Here is a 26,414-nt window from a genome sequence, read left to right as displayed (position 1 = left end):
TGTTCGCGGGTTGGGTACGGGCCAACGCCGTATGTCGCAGGCCGGCTTCGGGCCGAAGGGTGTGACGACACCGGGATTGCTAATCATGCGTATGTGTATGGGTGCGTGTATGCACTGTGAAAATTAGTACTAGAATGCATTTAACTGCGTGTATGTTGTATCATGATAACACTCAAATGCCACACACCGATATAACCTGTGTTCTTCCTTACTGAAAGGTGTCTCACCCCTGCTGTACATACATTTTTATAGGTCCTTCGTGTAACCGAAACTAGTGTCCTGGTGTAGGGAGCGTAGTGGTCAGTGTACTGCGTTTAGCTCTTGGGTAAGTGTTAGGACTGTATTTTTGGTGGATTGCCATTTTGAGATGTATTTGGGCACCTGTTTGTACATTTTGATAGAGTCATGTTCTGCTCTTGTATAGACTCTGGTATGGTACTGTATATATTGTTATAGAATTACCTTTTTCCGCTGCGTATATGTCTATGATTGGATGTGTTTAGGGTGCCTGGGAACCCCACAGGGTTGGACCCTCATCCATTGTACTGTATCTTTGGATGTTTGATCGAATACAGGGACAGGTTAGATTACATTCTCACCCCTAGGTCCCATTTCGGGGTTCGGGGCATGACAGGCTACTAAACCATGTTGTGCACATACTAACCAAGCTTCCTCTTCCTAGGCCTATCCCTTTGTAGGCCGAGGATGGACATGGTCGGTGGTATTGGTCCATCACTGTTCACTACTCAATAGGACTATCGAGCTGCATATGATAGTGGTAAGTGAATAAATTATTAAATGCATATGATTAACATACAATTATTTTCAATAACTCATTACTTTTATTATAACATTTTGTTACAGGAAAATATGATCAACTATTTGACAACGTCCTGAACTGTCTGATTAGACTGAAGGAAGTGGCTTGTATACAGTCCATGACCAAGGAGGCTCACTAGTCAATTCACAAGGCTGCCCCTACTAATGATGATCTTGTAGATGATGTTGCATATGACGATAACATCGCAACTACTAAGTAGCCAGAGGCATGGGGGCCATGCTCAAGGACATGGGGAAGCACCAACCTAGCCACCACAATTCAACTAGGGGAATGATGATTATACAATATAGGCAGCGAAGAAGTTTATACCGACACATACCTCCCCCTAGCATGTCGAGGCTTCTACTTCATAGTCTTAGAGGTTATATACCTCCATGCAAGCACCTTAAGAACCATATAAGGCATCTAGTAGTACACCATACACACCAAAACCACCGCAATCCATTTCTTCATACCCACCCCCAATTTACCTGGGACATGAACAATACCAGCACTTCTCGGTTTCATCAACATCCAGTTCGATCTGTACGATCAGATGTCGGAGGATGATGTTGTCTTGCAATAGCAAATCCCAGGGACATCCTACGTTAACGAGGATGCAGATGGATGTGAGAGATGATGACGTCGTATGGTGTGCCCACAAAGCAGCAGCAACCACCTGAGCGGCTATAAAGATAAGGGAGACGCCCAGCTTTTGGGACATGATTGTATTTTTTAGGGCATGATTATATAATTTTTTGGGGCATTATTGTATATGTATATATTCCTTTTTATTACAGTGTGTATGTACTTTTATTCCACATTAATAAAAGGGAAGCACTTCCTTTTTTTCTTCATTTGAACTTCATTATATAGTAAGTATTTAGCAAACCTACATTTAGACTTGGGAATACAACATACAATTTCAGAACATTGCAAAATAACGGACTGTAGAAATGTTTGTCATCCGAACTTTGGAAAATTTTAAAAAAAAAAAAGGGATTTACTGGGAGTGAATATGAATTCAAGCTACTAGGGTGTTTTTTAAAGATTTTAGAATTACTAAAAAGACTTAAATTTGTGTACTCTTAGACTTATAATCTGTCCATAAACCCATTGGACATTAGTAAGAAATTATTAATTCTCCCAATGCACTCCAACACTTACTAAATCAACATCAATATTTCATACCTTCACGTATATATTTATGCAAAGTAATATTATAAGACTCAACAGACAATGGTTGTGTTATTTTTTTGCTTGGATTAAATTAGTCTATCTTTTAAGAAAGTTCGTTCCTTAAACTTTAAAGTTGTGGAGAAGTAGTATTTATTTTTAGCAACTCCAAATTATCACCCCTTTGATTAAAAATGATTGTTTTGGCACATTTTTCCTAACTTACAAATATAATATTTATCTTTTTTCCTAACTTACAAATTGTTGATTTGACGCAAAATAGAGTTTTTATAAACTTACAAATATAATATCCATTCTCTCTCTCTCTCTCTCTCTCTCTCTCTCACATATATATATATATATTAAAATTAAAAGTAAGGTGCCATTTTTTGTAATTATTTAAAAATTTAAAATTATATGCACGAACAAATAGTATCAAAATTGTTTATTATTATTTTTCTATTTCCTATAATTATTGTAAAAATTTTTTAAAAATATTGTTGAAATTTAAAATTAACTCATATTTTGCAATTTCATTTCAACCTTTTTTACAATATTTTTCTAATTTTTCTATTTATTAATAAATTCAAAATAGATAAAGATAGGAACAAAATTAAAACAAAAGTTTTAAGGAAAACTGAAAAGACAAAAAAACATAAATTGAAAGTATGTTGCATGCATAAAAATGGCATAATCGACTTTTGGAAAGTCAATTTTGCTTAAACCCAAGAAAATTTACATTTAATTAGAACCGACGTGATAGAACCAACTTTTGTTGAACCCACATAGCAGCAATAACCATTTGTGCGGCTTTCCCTCTCTCTCAACTTTCATATATATATATTTACAAAATTAGAAGTAATGTGTCATTTTTGTTATTTTAAAATTTTAAAACCATTTGCACAAACAAATAGTATAAAATTTGTTTATTATTATTTTTATATTTCCTATAAATATTGTAAACATAAAAAATTAACTCAAATTTTTCTAATTTCCTTTCAACTTTTTTACAATTTTTAAATTTTTTTATTTATTAATAAATCCAAAACAGATAAAGATAGGAAAAATTCAAAACAAAATTTTAAGGAAAACAGGAAGCACATTGACTAAACCGACTTTCCAAAAGTCTCTTGATCCCAAAGCAAGTTTTAAAGCATTTTTTAATATTTTTTTTAATAGAGAACCTGCTTTTGAAAATTCAATTCTCTCATCCTGACCTTTACTACCAATGCAAGAGACTTGGAAAGTTGATTCTCTCCCCTCCTCCCCCAACCCATACATGGAGAGGGCATAACCGACTTTCCAAAGTCATTATCTCTTTCCCTGACCTCTCTTGATCCCAAAGCAAGTTTTAAAGCATTTTTTAATATTTTTTTAATAGAGAACCTGCTTTTGAAAAGTTGATTCTCTCTTCCCCTGCCAATTGATATCCTAAAGTTTGACATTTGTAAATCTTGTTTTTGCTCGAACCAATTCGGCTAAGTTTATTTTCACAATTATATGACTACAATTGTATTTAATTTTATTTTAATTTAAATTTTCATAAAAACTCATTTGAAAGGCATGCATTTTGTATTTTAAATTTAAATTTAAATTTGTGTGAATTTGAAAGGCATATAAGTTAAAATTCGGAAAAATGACATTGCATATAAGCAATAAATGCGCTAATTTTCTTTTAAATACTATTTTATTGTCATTTGCCAGCTGAACCTTTCCACTAGCCATTTCCTAAGAACCGAGTCCCATCTCCTATTAATGTCACCAATGCGTAACAAAATATACCCTTCTTAATTGTTATTTCACACACACTAACAAATTAAAGCTGCTGCTTCGAATGAAAACCTTTCCAGCTCTCTACAACACATTCCCTCCACCCCACCCCACCATGGGGTGTAGGTTTAGATTCAAGACTTCCAATGTAATGGATAATCTGTTAATACTACTATCGCTAATACCAGCAGCTGTTGTTTGTCCCAGGCTAGAAATAACAAAGATGGATATCCGTATCACTCGCACAAACAAAAAGAGAGAGAAAAAAATAATAATAACCTTGCGAACAAGTATGAAGCAAAAAACAAAATAAATAATTAAATCCATATCATGTCTACTACAATTAATTACAAACATTGATCACAGCACAAATCAAAGAATAATACACACTTGATCACAAATCTATGCTTATACTTATTTGCACGACAAATAAGTAGCATACAGAGGCGTGACGGATGGAGTCTCTTAGGTTGTTAGATTGTGCTGATATAGTCGGCTGTCATGCGACAAATCAGTAGTTGGGGCACTTTCAAATTTGTATATACAAGATATTAATGTGCGTAACTATGGATATTTAAGAAAGTTGATAGTTTTTCTGAACAAATTGTTAACATATGCACCATACTTGTTTTAATAAGCAATGAATTATATTAATAGAAAGAGAATAACCACAGAAAACGTGGACGAAGTATTCCCCACTGAAGAGAAGGCAACAATTGAAGGAGAAAAAAATATTTTTTTTTTTTAAATAAAAAAAAGGTAGGAATAGTGAAGAAAGCTATCCAGCAACCACAGAATAGATTAATCCTTAACCCCAACACCTAACACCTTCTCAAAAACTTTCATAATTGTCAACACATTTGAAAGCTGCCCATGTCTTGAGACAAGAAAATATATAGTAGCATCTGCAAACTGGTGAGACAAACAAATAAATTACTAGTCCCAAATTAATACGCTGCCCTAAACTCCATCCAACCCCTATACTAATTGTCCCACTCAACACATTAACAACAAAAGGAAAAAGAAAACAGAGGATCAACTTGCCTCATCCTCCATTAGTTTAAGCCACAGGTTAGCTCAGTCCCAATAACCAGAAAAAAGCACATCAGGCACCCACTAATTCTAGCCTTGTCAAGAATCCACTTGGTTCATCGGACAGGTTATGAAAATAAACTTCATAAAGGCAGCCAAATAATCTTGCTAAACTATCAATATCCCAACAACCCTTGGCATTCCTCATAAAGGGACTGTCCCAGATTATATCACTGTCTGCAAGTTGAAGCTGAGTGCAAATCAGAGCATTTTTGTCACCGTCCAAGCTGAAAATATAGGGAAATTCTCTGCTGAGAGAGGATACACACCCTTCAAGTCGAAAATAAATGTTTTCCCCATTCCTCATTTCAAAGTTGATAAAATTGGAAGTCTTTTTGGTCTTTCCAAATACATTTCCAAACCCCCCACATGATCAAGGCCATATTTTGAAGCAACGGTCTTCCTCCAAAATATTCATTCATGAACCTCAATAACTATATAACAAGAAGGGCTTTGTTAAAAGTAGAGAAGACTTTGACACCCAAACCACCATTTTGAAAAAGATTATAAAACCTCGAAGAGTACAAAGACCAAGAACGACTATCCACTCCAAATGATAGATGACAATTATCCTACACCAACAAAGAAGAAGAAAGCTATCCTCCTCCCTATCATTAAGATAACTATAAAAGTGGAAATCCTAGGATAAAGGACCATCCGAAACCAAAAAAAAAAAAAATAATGCATTATGCCCCAAACTCGAGCAATAAAGATGAGGAAAAGAAATGGATATAAATCAACATTACCCATCTAGATATTTTTCCAAAACAAATACAAGAGCCCTCACCCAAAACAAACTTAGTATGAGGAATGAAAACGGGATAAATATGAGAGGTAAGACTAAAGAACATCTTAATCCCAAGTTAGTATCCCAACCATTCACATGCAATCCAAACTTAAAATTAAAGACTATATGCCAAAGAGAGGAATCCTCTAAGGAAATCAAAGCCATTTAGTCAAGAGAGCAATGTTTTTAGACACCATATTTCCAAGATATTGAACTCCCCAGCAGTTTAGACCTACACACCACATCCAAACAAACCAAATGATAACTCTTTCGCCCAACTCTACAGCAAAGAAAATCTCTCATGATTTTCTCCATCTTACGAGCAACAACCACAGGAATTCTAAAAATAGACAAGTAATACAAATGGATACTGGCAAGGCGGGCCTAATCAATGTCACTACGACCTCCCAATGAAACTAGCGCACCTTTCAACCCATATAAACAATTAAACACCCTCTCCGCAACAGGATTCCAAAAAACCCCATTCAAGGAATCAAATCTTTTCTCAATGTCCACCAATCTTTTGGCCAGCATGCAACGAAAAAAGACCAGAAACATAAATTGGGCGATTTGAGAGGGTGCTATTGAAGAGGGCAAGTCTTCCTCCTTTTAAGAGGTAATTCCTTTTCCATCCAGCAAGTGTTTTCTCAAACCTCTCAATAATGGAATCCAAACTCCTCCCTCTCCAAATTAGCTCCATGAGGAAAACGTAAATAGATCAAAGGGAAGGCCCCTAACTTGTAACCCAATATACCATCAAGAAAAGTCCCATCAACGTCAACTTTTTTCCCAAATTGACTCTCAATCCTAATATTGCTTCAAAACAGAGGTGAATGCACCTTAAATTGGAAATAAGTTGTCTTTTCACCTCACAAAATATAATGTCATAAGAAAAAGGTGGAAAACTTTCATTTCAATACCATATCACCTAACACTAAATCCTTTAAAAAGACATCCTTCAAAGGCCTTTTGTAGCAAGAAGCTCAAGATTTCCATTACCAGGATGAACGAGAGAGAGAGAGAGAGAGAGGATCACCTAGCCTCAATCCTCTAGAGGATTCAAAATAACTAGACAGGCATCTGTTAATGAGAACAGAAAATGATGGCATGGTGATACATTGATGAATCCATTTGCACCATCGATCCCTAAAGGTTGCAAGCTAAAGGAGAAATTGAATACATAATGCATAGAGTTAAAACAAGTTGGGTAAAATGGAAAAGTGCTTCGAGAGTGTTGTGTGATCATAGAATACCCTTAAAATTAAAAGTGAAATTCTATAGGATAATTGTAAGACCAGCTATGCTATATCGATCAAAATGTTAGGAGACAAAGAATCCAAAAAGTAAAAGTTGCTAAGATGAAAATGCTATGGTAGAAGAGTGGTACAACATTAAAAAATAAACTAAGGAATGAACGTATTAACAGTAAATTAGGCGTAACTCTTGTAGAAGATAAGACAAGGAAGGGACGACTCAGATGGTTGGGCATCTGCAATGTAGGCCAAACAATGCACTAGTGAGGAGTGAGCCAATTCCTCTAAGGGGAAATAGAAGGGATAGGTTAAGACCTAAAATAACTTGGAATGAGAAACTAACGATTTAATAGCCCTGCGTTGTTCAAAGGAAATTGCCCATGATCATGTAAATTGGTGGAAAAGGATTCATAAAGCAGATCCCACCTAATGAGACTTAAGGCTTGGTTTGTTGCTGTCGTTGTTGTTGTTGATCTTTAAGTCATTCTTTTAAGAATGTTGAGAAGAAAGTCCCAAAACACATGATCAAAGGCTTTTTCGATGTCCACTTTGCAAATCACCCTATTTTCCCCAGATTTGCAGTGTTAATCCACAATTTTAGAGGCAATAGAGACTGCATCCATAATCTGTCTACCTGCTACAAATGTTGCTCCTAAACAATAACTTCCAAGATTGCTTTCATGACTCTTGAGTCTCAAGGTGGGCACCTTGGAAAGAATATAGTTACCACTAATCTAATAGGGAGGAAATCTTTGGTGTTTTAGACCCCTGCTTCCTGTTGGATCAGGGCAACAAAGGTTGAATCATTAAAAAATTCTAATCGTGTCATGTTTGAAGGGATCCAAGTTTGCTTAAAAGCAAACATTGTGAAACCATCAAGGCTTGGAGCTTTGTCTCCACTTCATTTCTTAAGGGCTTGAAGAATTTCTTCCTCACAGAAAAGCCTTTCAAGATTACTAAAGGCAACACCATCAACTTTTGGTCTCCAATTCGTATGTTAAGCCAAGAGATTCTTGTTAAAACCACAAATGTCATTCATAATGGCCTCTGCCACAACTATACTCTCCCCTTCAATCTCAACTTGATTCAAGGTTTCAAACTTTCTGCGGCCTCATGGAAGAAACAGAGTTCCATCAGCAATTAGGCCCTAGATTTTTATCTTCAAGTTGTTTCTTCCATGTTAATAAATATCAGACATCTCTTTTCAAAGAATAAGCCTTCTCGTTTTGTCTTCAACATTGAGGCCTTGCAATATCTCTTTATCGTCAAGCTCCTTGAGATTGCTCAGGACCACTTCCATTTTCAACTGAATATTTTCAGAAGTGTTCCTATTCCACCATTTCAGCTCTTCTTTTAACCCCCTTCAATTTTAAAGCAGCCAAAAAGCTAGCCTATGAGAGCAGACCACCATAACTTTGGTCTCCAAATCCTTAATGTTTGAGACAAATATTATCAAAATGAAAGGGATTCAACCCCATCTTATTCCACATGTATCTAACAAGATGGGGGAAGTGACCAGAAATAGGCCTCAGGAGAAGTTTTCTGACATACTTCGGGAAAATGTCCTCCAACCCCCCCAACACAAAAAAAAAAAACAACATTGATGATAGAAATCTGTCAATCCTAAATTAGGAGGGATTCTCTTAAGTTAGACCATGCAAAAATACCAACAAGGCTTGGAAAATCAAAGAGGTAATGCACATTAATTCCTTCATGCTTATATTTTCCATATTTCCACTTCTTTCATGAGGAAACAGCACCATGTTTAAGTCAACCCCCAACAACCTAAGGGGCATCCCCCTTGGCTATATACCCAAAAAGATCCTTCCACAACAAACAAGTAGAGGGCTCTAAGTCAACAGAAGTTATCATCCAATACCTGAAAATAAAGGTAACTGAGATGGAACATAATGTGTGACCAATCATTTCCACTACAACTTGCTTGCAAATAAAAGTATGTTCTCGCGCACTTCCACCAGCTCCAAGATAGGCCCAATTGCAATTTCTGTGCCCTTATAAACAGCTGATCATAAATCTGTCAACAATCTCCATTTTATTATCCCACAAGCATATAATATCACCTCTCCAACCTTTGTGATAGCATTAAAATTTCCCTTTTGATATTTATTCAAACACCTAACATTCCAAGAGATAAGTTCCATCGTCATAATTTCAGGAAGCATACCCAGCCGCTACAAACCTCCTCTGAATCTCAAAATCCCCTATTCTTTGACATAGTTAACTGAAAATTCCAGAATTTTCAGTTCTCTATTTGTATCTTCTGTTCTGCTACTGCCCTGGGATTTTTTGATAATGTTTTCCTTTGTTTTTTCTGTATTTTTAGCCACACTTTCAAGGCCTTCAAAGGGCACTCATATGCTCCGACCATCTATATCTTGTGGAGAACTGAATCAGAGAATTGCTCCTTGAAATGAGCACTATCAATTTCCAGTACCTTGAGCACCTGAATTCCTAGAAATGGTTGACCATCCTGGTTGTCATCTGAGACCTTGTTGACGGCTAGAATTAGCACCAGACACTCATCTCCATCAAGGGACTTCAGTGAGTCTACGTATTAGGCAAGGAGTTTGTCACCGTCTATAAAGGGTTTCAACAGGTTGAATCACCTTTGGAAATAAAAGGGCAGAGGAGGCCTAGTTGGGTTAGTCAGAGAAGGGGCTGAAGGGAATGGACCTTCTTGTAAGTGAATAGCCGAGAAAGTTCTAAGAAGCTTTTATAAGTTTTTGGCCTACAGAATACTAGCCAAAATTTTTCAAAACTCGAGTTGTTTTGGGGTGGGCTGTCTGCTGCTGCCTGACCCCTGCTACACAAGCAGAACAGGGAATACGGTCACCACCCAACTTCTCCTGAAGTTTTTCTGGAATCCCTCTCTGCGGCAGCGCTTCCCATGATGGTGACAGTAATAACATGGCCATACTGAGGACATGAACCAATCACATTGGTTGGAATAGGCTTAGGACCATAAATAAGGGTAGCACTAGCCAAAGCGGGAGGTGATTTAATATGCAATTGAGGATGGGACTGGCTTATGTCCAATAAGATTCTACAGCCAAGCTCCTAGCTATCATACTAATAAGCCTAAAATCCCTAATTTTAATGCATCAACCATCCTTATCCTTAAGCAAACACCTGACCATCCCATTTAGAAAAAAAAAAGACCATTCACTATTTTCACAAGATCACCTTTCACAATATCCTAGCATCCCAAAAAAATATTGCTATTGAGCACACAATCTCTTTATGTATCTAAGTCCCCCTCCCCTTATTTCCTCAAACAAATACCAATCTTCAAAAAACAAGACACCAATCCAAACTCTCAATGACAACTCTAGAACTTTTCTCCTTTGAATATAAATCTGTATAAAATGCATTATCTCCTTAGCAATTGAATCTGGACACTTTATAACCAACCCCAAATCATTTTTAACTCCTTAATAATGTTCTTTCATCTTCCTACAATCAACCAAGCCATGAAAAGCCTATTATAACGATCACCTATTTACCCCAATTCAACCTATTCTTTTGTTTCCAAATAGCCTCTTCCCTCGAAAAGCACATCCCAGAACCACCTTTTTGACAAACCGGCTTCTTCCTTACAAGAAGGGCACCCGCCTCTTCCATCTTAATGATGGCACACATGTCTAACACAAGATCCCTCTTCTTAATTCTTGCATATGAAAATATTCGACTTACAAACTTTCAGCTTATCTTTAACAAGTCTAAGCTTATTCAGAAAACAGAATCCCTCCCAGCTCCCACTCTTCCACACCCCCCTCCCCAAAAAAAAATCCATGAAAGCATAATGAGACAATTTCATGTTCTCAAACCTAAAGGGGTTAGACATGGTAGAGGACAAGATTCAAGAATAACAGGAGCAAAGCTAAGACGCCACTCTAAGAAGCACCTCCTGAGTCAAGCCAGGGAAAACCATCCTCCCACTCCATTGTGAACAAGAATCTATACATCCTAGTAGCTGCAGAATGATCACTGCTAGCAAATCAAGTAAATAAAGCATTTGATACAGGAGTATCATGCAAATTACAATATAATGAAACTATCAAAACCTCAAACTGGAACTGATCCTACAAACCCCAAGTTTCATCATACAGAATCTAATGACAATAACACAACCCCACCCCAAAAAATAATAATAATAAAGGCACCGATTAGGAGCTGACTACAACTAAATAAAAGTTCTCCTTAAAAGTAACTCCTACACCTAGTACAGTCAGGACCATTGGCAGAAGCATTTCAGCGTTGACCTCTTCCTCACATCTAAGAGCATTGGTAAGGTGTAAAACCCAAAAGCCTTTCAATCTTGCTGGCAAACTTAGTGTCCTAAACGACAAGGATACCCCCAAAAAATGCCTCCCTAAGGCAACAACTTCTGGCCCTTAAATCTACAATCCCAACCACTCCCAGACCTTCAAGAAAAGCAATTTAATACAACACATTCTTTTCAAGCCCAATATTAAAATCCTATAAATTCTACAGAGCATATGAACATCAGTCGGAGAAGGCAAAACCATTGACATCATATATGCAAGGTTTAGAGTCAGAAAATCTACTTTCAATTGCAAATGTCACTGTGTCACGATATATTTTGAATGGTATTCAAGGCACTACTGATTCAGATACTTCAATATTTTGATAAAGAATATAACCTCTTGACTAAAGCATTAAAGAGTCCACTTTATCTTACATTGAATAGAAGTGTAGCACAAAAACAGATCCAACAAAACAAAATTTGACTTCTGCATGGACTAATCAAGAGGAACATATAATTCTTTCTTGACAAACATTGGATTAACCATATCAGCATGCATCAAAAAAGCATTTGCAGGAACTAATAACAAAAAGAACTTAAAAAATAAATTCATAGTAAATAAAGCATGTGAGAATCTTCACTGTTATTTCCCTAAAATTGTCGATGCTAACTGAACGCGTCACTAGTTCTCTCAATTGATGATAAAACCAATATAGATAGCACAATCAAGTCTTGACTTTTCACCCAATACATTTTAGGCAATGAAAGAAAAGCACCGCATGACCTGAATTGCACAAGGATGAAGACAGCACACAAGACATCTGCTGCACTAAAACATGATCTTGCTACCTCAAACCTATTAAATGGAAAGGGACTGTAACTTCCTCAAACGTTTAATAGCTGGAGAAATCTTTTTTTTCCCCTTCCGGCCCTTTTTCACCTTCACTTTTATGGCCATAGGGGGTATTTCTCTAATGGGACCTGGAGGTAATCCTTTCTTAAGGGCGCTGCCTCTTGGAGTAACAGATGGGGGTAATCTCAAGCTCTGGGGTGGTAAGGGGCTGTGAGGTTTCCAAACCAAATTATTTTTCATAGAGAATCTAACCTTCTTTGCACTCCTTTCTACACTCTTTGCACCTACACTGCCTCCAACATCTCCTTTGCTATTCACATCCGCATTTTTAGAATCCTTTCCATCCACACTCTTTGCTCTCTTCCTCTTCTTTGAGGCTTTACCATTGATGGAAATTTTAGACGAGTCACAAAAATCTGTACCACCATCGTCCAAGCCAGCTTCTGCAGCAACCTTTTCAAACTGCATCTGGAGGTTAGAAATCACAGCTTCATCAAAAAGTATAATATTGTCATCATTTCCAAGTTCAATCTTAGAATTTTCATCATTAGCAAAAGTTGCAGTCTCATTCACCTTCCCATCTTTGCTGTTCTCTAAATGAAGGTCAGAGAGCACATTCTTTTCTGCCTTTACTTTCTTTCCGCTTCCACCTGACACTTTCTTTGTCTTCTTGCTCTTCTTAGCGCGCTTACCAGCATACCCATTAATGATTTCGGACCCAGCATCTCCTGAATCAACTTTAGGAACACCTCTTTCGGTATCAATATTGATAGGGACCAGCAGTGGCACCTCCTCTTCCGCATCATCACTATTGATCTGTGGAATCAAATTTTGAATTCCCAAACTCTCCAAATCCTTCTTCAAGTTCGAGAAATCCTCATGCAGACTGAAAAGAACCTTCCTGCTCCCCTGAAAACACTCAGTCGAAGAGCCCAAGTCATAGAACTTCGTCGCAAAATTTATAGTCAAGGCTATTGTCCCAAAAAGCACCATATCACTGCCAGCATCAATCTCATTCCCCAATTTCTTCACCTCCAAAAGAGTCTTCCCCATTTTCACCAAAACATCAAAGACATTAGACTTAATCTTGGCCACCAAAACCTTATTTGAAGACTTCCCCATTACGGAGAGAAATGGTTGAAACAGTGCTTCTAGTGTTTCTGCCCTCACCGGTAGAAAGGGCTTGAGTTCTTCCAATAAAATAGACGCGACATGATAATTAACCCCGTCGGCAGGATACTTATCCTCAGCCAAGAAAGTCCCTTCTTCCAAAACATGAATAAATTTGACGGAAAGCTCTGCATCCCAACGGTTGCTCTTCAACAGGAGTAAAAAATGGTGCAGAAACCGGCGAATCAAGAGATAAAACTTATCCAAGCGCAAAACATCAATGCCGCTCCACTCGCGGCGCATTGTAAGCAAGAAAACGGAGAAGTAATGCGAAGCGAGAGAGGGATGGAGGCGCAGGAGCAGGGAGGATAGGCGATCGATGAGGTCGGCCTGGACGGGGGCCTTGTCAGAGTGCCAAACGCAGTAGAAGAAGCCTTTCCAGATCTTCCTCATGTCCTCTTCGGACACTTGGGGCTGGAGAGGAAGCCATGACTTGAGGAGCTTGAAGGCTTTGTCTCGGGTGATCTTGTTGCAGGAGGCTAGCTGCTTTATCATAGACGACGGCCCAGCCGGGGCTCCTCCGTCCATCAACAGTTTCTTACGAATCCCACCAACAGCCAAACACAATTTTGTTTCTTGAGACAACCCTAGGACTCCAAAGAGGGCTGTTTCGAACACAACAGAAACCCTAGGTCCAGAAACTTGAAAACGGAGGGGAAGCCGAACAGCACAAAGATTGCTCAGAGTGCCCTTCTCTCCGAGAAGGAATGGAACTAGGACTGCCTACCTAGGGTTCGTGTGTATTGGGACGCTAATAATACGAGCTGCAACCTTACAATTTCCCTTTTTTTTTTTTTTTTTAAAGCTCACATGCGGTATTTTTTCAAAAAGAATATTTATTTTGATCATTTAAATCTGTATTTTAAAAATATCTTACTTAGACGGCAATTCAATTATATATACTAAATGAAAGCTATACCTAATATACTATTCAACTTATAACTAAATTTACAAAAAATTTCCCTCCAAACCACCCTACTTTCTCAAAATTAGGGATGACAAAACATATTAATGAATCAGAATCGGGATTAAATGATTTTAGGTTCGGGTTGATTCGTTTATTAATGAGTGACTACTATGTAAATTCAAACCTGCTTGTTTAATAAATGAGTCACCTGTTTAAAAAATATAATTTCTTTATTTTAAAATTTTTTAAACATTTCATATAAAATAACATATTAAAAAAAATACTCATTTATTTTATTTTTAAACAGGTCATAAAAATGAGTCGGGTCTAGGATGATCAGTTTATATATGAGTCAGCTTTTATTAAACTCAAACCCAGTTTAAACAGGCGGATCACGAGTCACCCATCAAATTTTAACCCATTTTGCCACCCCTATTCAAAATATATAAAAACAAAGGAACTTCTCCTGACAACTTCCTCCTTCCTTCTACATTATTCCCCTTTACTAAAAAATTTTTAAATTTGTGATTTTAAAATCATCCTACAATTCTAATAAAATTCTTCTTCAAGTTTAATTTGAAATTAAGAGTGCAGATACCTTTGCCAACATCCTGGCTATAGAGTTGCACTTCTCCAACCGTCGTGTCTCCTCTCAGGTTAATGTCCACTCTCCCTCTCTCTTTATTTCTATGCTTAGTCGTACTTGATAGATTTGTCTGAATTATGGGTCAAATTCAATGTTTGAAGGCTATGCTCCGAAACAGCATAATAGTTGGTGTTAATATCTTTGGAAAATTAATTTTTAAAATGTTTTCCATCTCTTCCAAATTTCAAAATGCAATTTTTTTAAAAGTTTTAAATAAACTTATGCATGTTCAACCACAATTAATTCGCATTTTCATATTATGTATTATGATCTACTACATATTGAATATATAAATTTATCAAAAGAAACATCAAATGTGGTGATTATGTGCGTTAACTAAAATTTGTTATTGATAAGCAAAATGTATTAACCCCAAGTTAGACTAAAAATATTTATATATTTTTTAAAACATTAATAAATAAAATATTTAAGTCGTCTCCTTCTTCCTTTGACATCCTTTACATTTAACTATATTTTTCCATGCAAATGGACAAGATTGAAAATTGGTCATTTACCTTATATTTCCAAAATTTTGAATAAGAAATTACATAGTATTTATTTAAAACAAAAAAAAAATCATTTTACCACATATCTTTCACATCATTTACATTTACCTATAATCTTGTGTACAAATTGTATTAAACATTAAAAATTTATTTATTTTCATTAAAATTGAATAAAAATTTTATAATTGTATCATAAATATGAGTTTAAATGCAAATAATTATGCAATAATTATCCCCATGTTTATTCTTGGCTTATGTTTGAACTATTATATTATAAACAACTTTCATACTATTTTACAATTATCATTGTACTTCATAATTTCAACTATTTGATTCTTCATAATGACTTCTCTTTTGATCTATACTTGGAGATTATATAATGTTAGAACCCGGTTTGGTACAGCACCAAACTGTCGACGATTTCGTAAGACTCATTAGTCGAGAAAGGTTTGATTTCAAAAATTTCAAGAAAATTGTCAACAGTTTCGTCCGGAACTGAGAAGTTATAAATAGAACTTAAGTCGTTTTAATTTCATTTCATTTCATTTCTCTCCTCTCCCACCATCTCTCACTGCTAGGGTTCCACTCTCCCGGTCATCTCTCTCTCTCCCACGCGTCTCTCTTCCTTCTAAGGCCTCTCACAGCTCCGACACGGCCTCTGATCATCTCTCTCGCTTTTCTCAGCTTGCCGACAGTCTTCTCCTCGTCACGTTAAGGAACCTAGGGTTTGTTCCAAGGAGCGTGGTAGGCATATTTTTCAGGAATAGGTAAGGGGAATATATTATGTCAGCTTTTTCTTAAATTTGAACTGATTAAACCTAAGTATATGGACTCGTGAATGTTATATATGATTTTCTGAATGGTTTAGACATATGAAATTGATGGTTTTGATTATGTTACGTGTAAAAACCCAAAAAAAAAAAAAAAAAAGATATAAAAGATTAATAGAATGATTCTAGAAAAAAAATAAAAAAATAAAAAATAAAATTAATTAAAAAAATAAATATATTAATTAATTAATTAATTAAACGAATTTAAAAAGAAAAAGAAAAAGAAAAAGAAAAAAGAAAAAAAATTAATTAATTAAAATTAATTTTTTTTTATTAAAAAAATATTATTATTAATATTAATTAAATATTAAATATTATTATTAAATATTAATTAAATATTATTCTTATTATTTATTTATTAATTATTATTATTATTATTATTATTATTATTATTATATTATCCTCCTGAAGCTTCAACAAGTTTCAGGAGATTCAAAGAATCATATTTATTATTATTATTCTTCTTCTTCTTCTTCTTCTTTACTTTTCTTTTCTTTTCTTTTTGCTGCAACGCAGCTCTCACATTCTCTCTCCTCACGTTCTCTCTCCCTCTCTCCTCGATTTCGTGACGGATTTTCGCCCGATTGAAAATCCGAAGATACCACTGGACTCCATTCGCTGCTGCCGTCATTTCTACCGGAGCGGATCGATGGTAGGAGCGGCGTAAGCATATTCCCTGGGGTAAGCCATTTTTCCCTTTTTCTTTAATTTCTTGCAAAATATAAGCTCAATTGACGAACGGACACCACCACGAGAATCTAGAGATGATTCTCTACAAGTCTAGTGGGACGAAATTCTCGTGGGGGTGTCGGGCCAAAACTCCAAATTTGGGGTGCGGCGATTATTAAGGGGCTTATTTTCAATTAATTAGCATTAATTTAGAAATGCTAAAATATTAAGTATTTGGGACTGAAGTAGGATTTCTGGAATTTAAGGCCCGGGTGAGCGCTGCGGGTGTAATTTTGGGACCCGCAGGCAAAATTTGAAAAATTAAGTGGGGATGTTAAATAATAGTTTAAATATTAATTTGAGGTATATGGAGCCTAAGGAAGGCTAGATGAGTATTATTTTGGAGAAATAGATTAATTAATTTGGAAAAAATGTAAATTGTAGGAATTAGATTTCGGGCGCCAAGAGCATGAAATTTTGGGTTCTAAGGAATTTCTTAGTAGTCAGGTAAGGGAATAAACTAAAGCAGTAATTTTCCATACAAATTATTATTGATTATGAGTAAATTTATTTTCAGAAAAACATATGTTATATTGTGTATTACGAATGAAATGTACGATTGGGAAAAATACTGTTATGATGATTAAAATGTACATGTATGTATGAGATGTAAGTAATTCACGATTTTAGAATATGAAGTATGACTTTTAACAGCATATGTGTGGCATGGATATTATTTTATGTGAAATGTATTATGATGTGAAAGATTTTATGAACAAAGCATGATTTCAGGTATTATGAAAATATGAGTTATGTTGTGATGGTTTTGACGATTATGTGATAAATGATGTATTTTCAGTATATATATACCTGAAACAATTTTGGCGCGAGGCCATATATTTATGTTATCGGCACTAGACCATATTTATGTTTTTGGCGCGAGGCCATATATTTATGTTATCGACACGAGGCCATATTTATGTTATTGGCGCGAGGCCATGTATTTATGTTATCGGCATGAGGCCGTATTTATGCTATCGGCACGAGACCGTATTTATATTATTGGCGCGAGGCCATATTTACTATGATTTTGGCGCGAGGCCATATGTATGATTTCGGCGCGAGGCCGTATCTATGTTTTCGGTACGAGGCCGTAATGATGTTACGTATGATCATGTATTATATGTTTTCACAACCAGGATGTTAGTTTAGTTCAGACCAGGAGCTCGGTACCGTAGCTATGGGTTAATTTTGGCACGAGGCCTTATTAGTGCTACCGTCCCACGAGGGGATGGGAGATGGATAGTCGATGTGGCTTTCAGTAGAGTGTGGACGTCCACCTGACAGTCCGGACCAGGGTGTGGCGGGCTCATCGTACTTACAGACATATTTGATTCGGCAGTGGTCGGCCAGCCATTGTCGGGTCCCGCCTTCGGGCTGCACAACCCATCATGGGGGGTAATATATGACACCAGCTAGCTATTCATCCTGTGTTTGTTTTCAGTACTACAATTATAATAGTTGATTTTATATATGTTATGATTTATTAACAGATGTGAAAATATATGTTTACCCAGTACGATATGATGATGTTTATAGATTTATGAAATGTACTATATACGTATAAATGCATTAAATATTCATGTTGCCACACAGCTGTATTTAGTTTATTTTCCCTTACTGAGAAGTGTCTCACCCCCAAACATTAAATGATTTTCAGGAAATTCAGTGAGACCGGCGGGCTAGAGCCGCCATTGAGTGATTGGAGCTTCCCTACTAGAAGGGTAAGCATTGAACTAGGATCGGGAGTTTTTGTTTTTAATCCTAGTGTTATTTTGACTTTTGGAGGTTGTATATAATAACAGTATTTTGATGTTATAGAAAGCTCTGGTATTATGTTTTATGATTGGATGTTTGAGATTTTATGTTTACTGCTGCTAGGTTTTCCGCTGTGTTTGACAGGTGTCCCCGCTACCCACGGGTTCGAGTTGACCATTTTATTTATTATATGATATTTTATGTTAAGAAATTGAGGGACGTTACAATACGCATTTGAGAAAAACCAAATTGAGTAGGTTAATCATCTCTGTTTCCCCAAAAATAAATATTTTGAGTTAAATAAAATTATAGAGATTATCAGACCTAATTTTCAGCAAAAATATAGCAGTTTATCGTATTACGAATTAACGTTCAAATTGTGTGGCATGAGAATAATTTATTTTTATTACTTAATTGAACTGAGGATTTTTATGGTATTATATAGTGAGAATGTGATTTTATACTAATTTATGGAAATATTGTGAATGCGATGGAATTGTGAAATGACGGTTTTATACCAAGTTGTGAAATGTGAAATGACGATTTTATACCGAGTTGTGAAATTACGGTTTTATACCAAGTTGTGAATGGTTGGAAATACTGATGTGAGATGTATGTTGAGAAAATGAGATTATGATACTATTTTTATTACTTTAATTACATTGTATGGTTTAAGAACCCTGAGAATCAGATGTAATGAGAGCACTGTACCGTAACTAGTAAATGAGTTAGTGCAGCCACACTATTCTGAGAGTGTTGGCAATGGAAAGTCCATTTGGCCACTGAAGGGTTATGTACCCTCTTGGAGTCCGAACTAGGTTGCGGTAGGCAAATCGAACTTGCAGACAAGGTGTTTTGACTTAACTTGGTGGTAGGCCAGCCAAGGCTAAGTCTAGTCTTTGGACCGCATAACCCGATCATGGGGGTTATACATTATGATGTTGTTAGTCCAAAAGGTTGGTTCTTCTACGCATATAAGTGAATTTATGTAAATGGTGTTATTTACTGAACCAAATTATATCGTGAAGGAAAATATGTATTTTCAATTGTATAGGTGTGAGTTATATTTTACAAATGTCATGTTGGTCACATAAAGTAAATTAATGAATGTGTTTGATTTCACTGAAACTCATGTTAGCTACACACTAATAATAATTTATTTCGTCTTACTGAGAAGTGTCTCACCCCAATAAATATATAAGCTTTTCAGGGCCTACAGGAAATCGAGTCTAGGAGCTCCAGAGCAAGACTTAGATGATCTCGCTGAGGGTGAGTGTTGGTGGGACACTAGTCTGTTTATATTAGATTTTTTTGGGTTTTCAGGGTTGTAATATGAATTTTGGGTATGGTGGATGCAAGGGTTGTGAGGTAGTACTCTGGTACGTATGGAATGGATGGTCTTCTGCTTTTGTTGTATGCATTTAAATTATGTTATGGAAAGAATGTACCCGGGACCCCTTTTTGGGTTCAAGTTGTCACAATTGTGGTATCAGAGATATTGTATTATTGTTATTATGTTAAGTGAGATTTTGGAGCGCTATAATTGTGGTATCAGAGCCTAGGTTGCTAGGTTCTGCATACTTTAGAGGATAATACTACCAGAGTATAGGAATGAGTGGTGATGAGAGTAAGAATGGCTAGTCTAGGTGTTGTAAGGTGGGTCAGATATAGGATGGATAGCGAAGCAAAGTACCCTAAGTAAATTGAAATTTTGGGTGTTGTCCCACAGTCTAGAGGTAGAAATCCCTTGACGGTCTTCTATGATTTTCTTGACGCGACGGTCTCAGAAAAATCATGGCAAACCATCGATGGTTTTGTTTCTGAGCAGTGAGGTTGAATCTTGGATTGGAAACTTGGAGGTTAAAATGGTTTATTTTTGCAGGTAGAAGTTCATCAAGGAAAGTCTAAGTATTTTGGTACGAGAATGTAGTGAATTTTATATTTTTTAGCTAATTGGTTGTACTTGTCGTGTTCCGACAATAGGATTCTAAGAAAATTATTCTTTTGTCTCATTTTCATGATGGATCCCAGTAATAAAAGCGTGGATGCTAAAGGGAGTAGTAATTTGGAGGGTTCCAGTGAGGATGACATTGATACCTCTACAATGCTGCAAGATTTAGCCCAGCAGGTTATGGTGGAGATTAGGCGAGACTTTAGAGGGCAGAATTACCCACCTGTAGACCAGGGTTGCACCATCGAGCAATTTACCCGCATGAATCTGCCGATGTTTGCGGGAGGAGATGACCTTGATCCCGGCAAAGGATTGGGTTCAAGAGATAGAAGAGCTACTGGTCGTCCTGCACTGCACAGATGAACAGAGGGTTTAGTATGCCACTTTTAAGTTAATTAGGGAGGCTAAGCGATGGTGGAGTGCAGTAAAGCTAATTAAGGAACAGAGGCCCAGACCCACAGCACTTACTTGGAGCCATTTTAAGGAAATATTTTTTAATAGATACTTCCCTACTTCCACCAAGGATGCTAAGGTAAATGATTTCATGAATCTGACCCAAGGGCACTTGATCGTACAATAGTACGCGGCCAAGTTTATTGAGTTGTCTCACTTCGCCTCACACATGGTTCCAAATGAGCCAAAAAAGGCGCAAAGGTTTGAGATAGGGGATCTACAAGCAGGTAATGGTGTTTCAAGTCCAAGATTTCTTAGAGCTGGGGGATAAAACCACGGTGTTGGAGACCAATCTACAGAGGAGTGTGGGATATTAAATAAGAGGAAGAGGCCCATGCCTCTTGGTTTTTAAGCTTGTACTAGCGAGGGTCCGTGGAGGAAAAATAGCAACAATGCGGGCTAGCGACAGGAAGTGGGACACCGAGTTCCTCAAGGAAATCCATCATGTCCTCCTTGTACGAGGTGTTATCAGAGGCATTACGGTGAATGTTGGGTTAAAGCGATTGTCTATTACCAATGTGGTAGACCTGGGCACATAGCACGATACCGTTGTGCGTCACCTAGTGATGCGCCCACACCTAATCAATTTCAAGGACACAATCAGGCACCCAGAGGTGGCTACCAGAGGAACACTGCCCAAGCACGGGTGTATTCTGTAATGACTTGCTTTCTTGTTTTTTTTTCCTAATACAATTAATATAAATTACTCCAACTCCCCTGTAACATTACTATATTTCTACAGCCCAGAAGGCCACTAAGGAATCCATGTACATACAAAAGACACAACTACACAGCGGAAAACATAAAGTCATACACTCATATCTACAATACCAAAGCCCAATGTCTCCACATTATACATACTTAATTACTTGTTACCCCAGTATCAACTATTCAAATTACTATCCCCTTACCCTTACCCTAAAGATAGGGTAGTGCAACTGATTCCTCTATCTGTCTATCTGCGAGCCTGCTCTACCCGCCTAACTAGTTTACCTAAAAAATATTAAATTCACTAGGGTGAGACAACGCTCAATAAGAGGAAACATGTTATTACTAGTGTGTGAGAAGTGAGTTACACAAATAATTTACTAATATTTTATTGAAACTGTAAAACTGATAGAATAATATGTTGTACAGCTTACATTTATCACGGTTTAAAATACCACTGTACATATGAGTTTTCTAGTTACACATAATTATAGTAATATAATAAATCTGTTGTTGTACTGTAAATATGTGTATATAGAAATAACTATGATAATACCTTGAGAATTGGATGTCATGATTTAACCCCTTATGATAGGGTTGTGCAGCCCATAGGCAGGACTTAACACTGGTTAGCCCACCAGGTAAGTCAATCTGAATCTCCACCAATCATTAATCCGGTCCACTGGAATCTCTCCAGGCACGATAACTACTCTCTACCTCGTCAAACCGGCCACCTCAACTCAGACCTTTGGGGAGACTGCAATCTCGCCCAGCATAGTAGACGATAACCCACATACTATCTAAGATATGTGGTTGCACTCTGATCTGAAATAGCAACGGTACCGTGCTCTGCTGTCTGAATCTGACTGAATAATTCATCAGGGTCTGATACTATTTAGTACTGATACTTATAATTATCTTACTATTTTTACCATGATTTTGAAATAACCATAACATTTTTTTTTAAAACTGAATTGCATAATCTGAATATTTGACTGAATAACTGAGTGTTATGGTTCTGAAGTCATGGCATTTTGAAAAATACAATAAATCATATTTTCTGAGAAGTGCTTATTGATATTTTCTGCTAATATAGTGTAAAACATGATATTTGTAAAATTGTATAAATACTATACTAAACTGTTATGAACTCATGCCACACAATTAAGTAATTAAATTCCTATGCTCTAAAATCTACATCTCTTAATATAATAATAATATTCTGAAAAAAACTGAATAATAAACTGATATATACATAATTTTCTGATATATACTAAACTGTTGTACCTTTTTTGCCTTATTTGGAATAATGTACGGGGCGAAACGAGATAATTCAATGAACCTCGCCGCGTACCGTTACACCGACTGCTGTCCCTACTTCAGATTCAGGAACTCCTCAATCTTAACTTCCCTGGGCGAGGCTGGAAAATACCTATCGAAGAATATCTCCTTAAACCGTTCCTAAGACATCTCCATAGGCACTGTACTCTGCTGTTCAAGGAGTTTCACTGTCATCCACCATCTCTCGACCTCTCTAGTCAATTTATATGTAACGAACAGTACCCTCTGCTCCTCAGTACACTATAACACTGCAAACACCTTCTCGATCTCCTGCACCCTGTTTTCAGCAATAGTAGGATCAGTTCCTCTTGAGAAAGCCAGAGGATTCTTCTTAATGAATTTCTCAATTGAGCTGTCGTGACCTGTAGACGAACCACCCAACTCTCTAAAATTCTTGGCAATTTCAGTCATGACCTTCTGTGCCACGTTGCGTAAAACTGCATCTGAATCACCGCCCGCAGCACCTGAGGGCCCAGCTCCCCCATTCCCACTAGCATGGGCACTACTCCCTCTAGGGTCCATCCTAAAAAGACAATAAACTTAATTTAGGACCTTATTTTCATAATGTATCATCCAACTAGTATAATATATCCTTAACTAGTTCATCATTTCTGATCTCAATTCAAGGTTCAATCCTACAACCTAGATACCCAACCCGACAATAGTTTAACATGGTTTTCCTGAAATCGTCACCCTAGGAAAATCACACAAACCATAACGGAAGTCCTGCATCTAAACCACAAAACTAGACCTCAAATTCCTTTATCCTATACTCCGGTATTATTACTGCTGCACTCTAAAGTCTACAGAACCTAACATCCTAGGCTCTGATACCAAACTGTAACGACCTGCTTAACTTATCATATAATTAAACACATATCACAAAGTCAATCCGAACCCGTGGGTAATGAGGACACACACCTGTCATACACAAAGGAAACCTAAGCAGCAGTAAATATAAATTACATCCATCAAACCATAAAATACATAATACTAGAGTTGTCTACAATCCACCATAACACTATATTTACATACAATTCCCAAAATATCAAAATATAACTAGGATCTCATAACACAAATCTCCTTATCCTAATCCAAAAACTTACCCACCTAGCGGCGTAACAACTATTGCTTCAGCGACGACCTCGGTCTACTAGTCTATTTGGGTTTCCTGAAAATTTATTTAAGCTGGGGGGTGAGACACCTCTCGATAAGGAAAAATAAACTAAATACAACTGTGTGACAACATGAATATTTAATGCTATAGTAGATATACAGTACATTTCACATACTGAAGAATACTGAACATAGCATGGTTGAGTAAATATATAATTTTATAATTCTAATAAATCATACTATTCATGAAAAGTCTGATATAACTGATAATACTGTAATTTACCCAGGTTGTATAGCTAGTTGATGTCATGTATTACTCCCCATAACGGGTTGTGCGGCATAAAGGCGGGACCCGACAATGGTTGGCCAACCACTGTCGAGTCAAAAATGTCTGTAAGTACGATGGGCCCGCCACACCTTGGTCCAGACTGCCAGGTGGATGTCTACAACTCTACACTGAAAGCCACATCGACTATCCATCTCTCACCCCCTCTACTTGCAGGGGCGGTTAGCACAAGTCTAAACTGTAATAATCTAATCTGTATAGCTACAGTACCGTACTTCTGAAACTGAACTGTTAGAATTGGTGTATTCCCAAGAGGGGGGGTGAATTGGAATTTTCAAATTTATCACCTAGGTTAAATAAAATACTCGTATAAAACAACTTAGGGTCGGTCTATATAATTCCAAATGCGCGGATATAAAAGATATGTGGAAATTTAAATTAAGAGCGTCATTCACATAATAACATATGCGTGCGGTAAATGTAAAGTGCAGAAATGTAAATAAACACACGATATGTTATCGAGGTTCGGCCAACTGTGCCTACGTCCCTGCCTTAAGCTCGCAAGCTAGAGGATTCCACTAATAGCTCACTTAAGGGTGGAGCGGCACCGTTTACAACCAGGTCAAATTAACACAGTGCTGACCTCAACCATAACCAGGTCAATTAGCGGGGCTGACCTCAACCTACACGCCTTAACAAGACGACGCACCTAGCTTTCCTAACCGGGTCTAAACCAATCCGGGACTATTCCAGGGCTAGTCTCCCTCTTCAGGCCCTTGCCTGGAATATACAATAGTATATACAATACAACCAAATGGTACAATGAGTATGCTTTCAAGTAAAGCAGATGTGTACCCAAATACGAGCAATTACAAACACCACAGTATGATTTAATATGTAAGCTCAGTGTGGTTTATGATGTCTACTCTCGAATAAATTTACTATCGTGTAATGCGTACGTGAGAGTGTCAATCAAGCAGTCTTTGTATCACAAGATATTCAGGAAAGATATTCATACAAAGATACTAGCCAAACAAAATATATATGTATTACAATGAGCGGATTTTCTCAATCGTATTATGCTCTAGTAATGTATATGTTTGGTTTGCAAAAGATATCTAATCTTTGTATTCAGCAAATAATATGTAGGTCAATGAATATTGCAACAAAGATCAATATCACATAAACAAATATCTTTTCAAAGTTATATCAAGATAAATCCCACAAGATATTTGGAAATGTTTTGAAGAGATTTTGCAATTCAAAAACAAATACAAACTACACAAGATATTGCAGTGAATGTGCAATACTTGGAAGTTTAATATAAGTCTTCTTAAGAGAGACTTATTAACAAAGTCCCCTAAGAATACTTGGGTTGGCTCTCAATTAAAATCGTTACAAACAACTACCACGCTTGGGAGAGCAACCCTAGAAAATAACAACACTTAAATCACACTTACAAAATATATTTGAGTGGAAGATCTGGTAAGAATAAGTGTTGGAGACTCAATAAATGAGTATTATAAACTTTGGGATTTTCAGAGAATTTTTCTTAATTAGATATCCTAATCTCTTGCTAATTTTCTCAAATGATCTCATATATATAGGCATAGGAGAAAATATAACCGTTGGGGACCTATTGGGTATTATTAGGAAAGTTTAATGATGTTTAAAGCATTTTAACCCTGTTTAAAAAATATTAATTGCGGTAAAAAATCAGGGCAACCCGAGAGGTCAGATCGACCAGAAATGTTTCGGTCGACCAAGTCTCAAATGGTTCGGTTGACCAAGGGAGTTTTGAACTAAATGGTTGGTCGACCGTATCATTAATTCTGAAGCCTTTTTCATGGTTCGGTCGACCAGGATTGAAATGAACTAACTTGTCGGTCGACCGGATGAGGCGATTTTTCATATGTCCAAGGTTCGGTCGACGGGGCCAATTTGAACTGGCTGGTTCGGTCGACCATACCACTG

The 26,414-nt window shown here is 36.8% G+C and overlaps 1 protein-coding gene across 1 annotated transcript; it reads right to left on the bottom strand.

The window, feature by feature from the left end:
• Positions 1 to 11,785: 11,785 nt before the first annotated feature.
• Positions 11,786 to 14,019, bottom strand: LOC131160049 (uncharacterized). The gene is made up of 2 exons (XM_058115352.1): positions 12,613 to 14,019; positions 11,786 to 12,507 (listed from the first exon to the last, which is right to left on the bottom strand). The coding sequence occupies exons 1-2, from the start codon at positions 13,735 to 13,737 to the stop codon at positions 12,046 to 12,048; spliced, it is 1,587 nt and encodes a 528-aa protein (XP_057971335.1). The 5' UTR covers positions 13,738 to 14,019; the 3' UTR covers positions 11,786 to 12,045.
• Positions 14,020 to 26,414: the final 12,395 nt, after the last annotated feature.

The sequence above is a fragment of the Malania oleifera genome, chromosome 7 (genome assembly GCF_029873635.1).
Source record: "Malania oleifera isolate guangnan ecotype guangnan chromosome 7, ASM2987363v1, whole genome shotgun sequence".
Taxonomy (NCBI): Eukaryota; Viridiplantae; Streptophyta; class Magnoliopsida; order Santalales; family Ximeniaceae; genus Malania; species Malania oleifera.
This window is presented reverse-complemented; position numbering and strand designations above follow the sequence as displayed.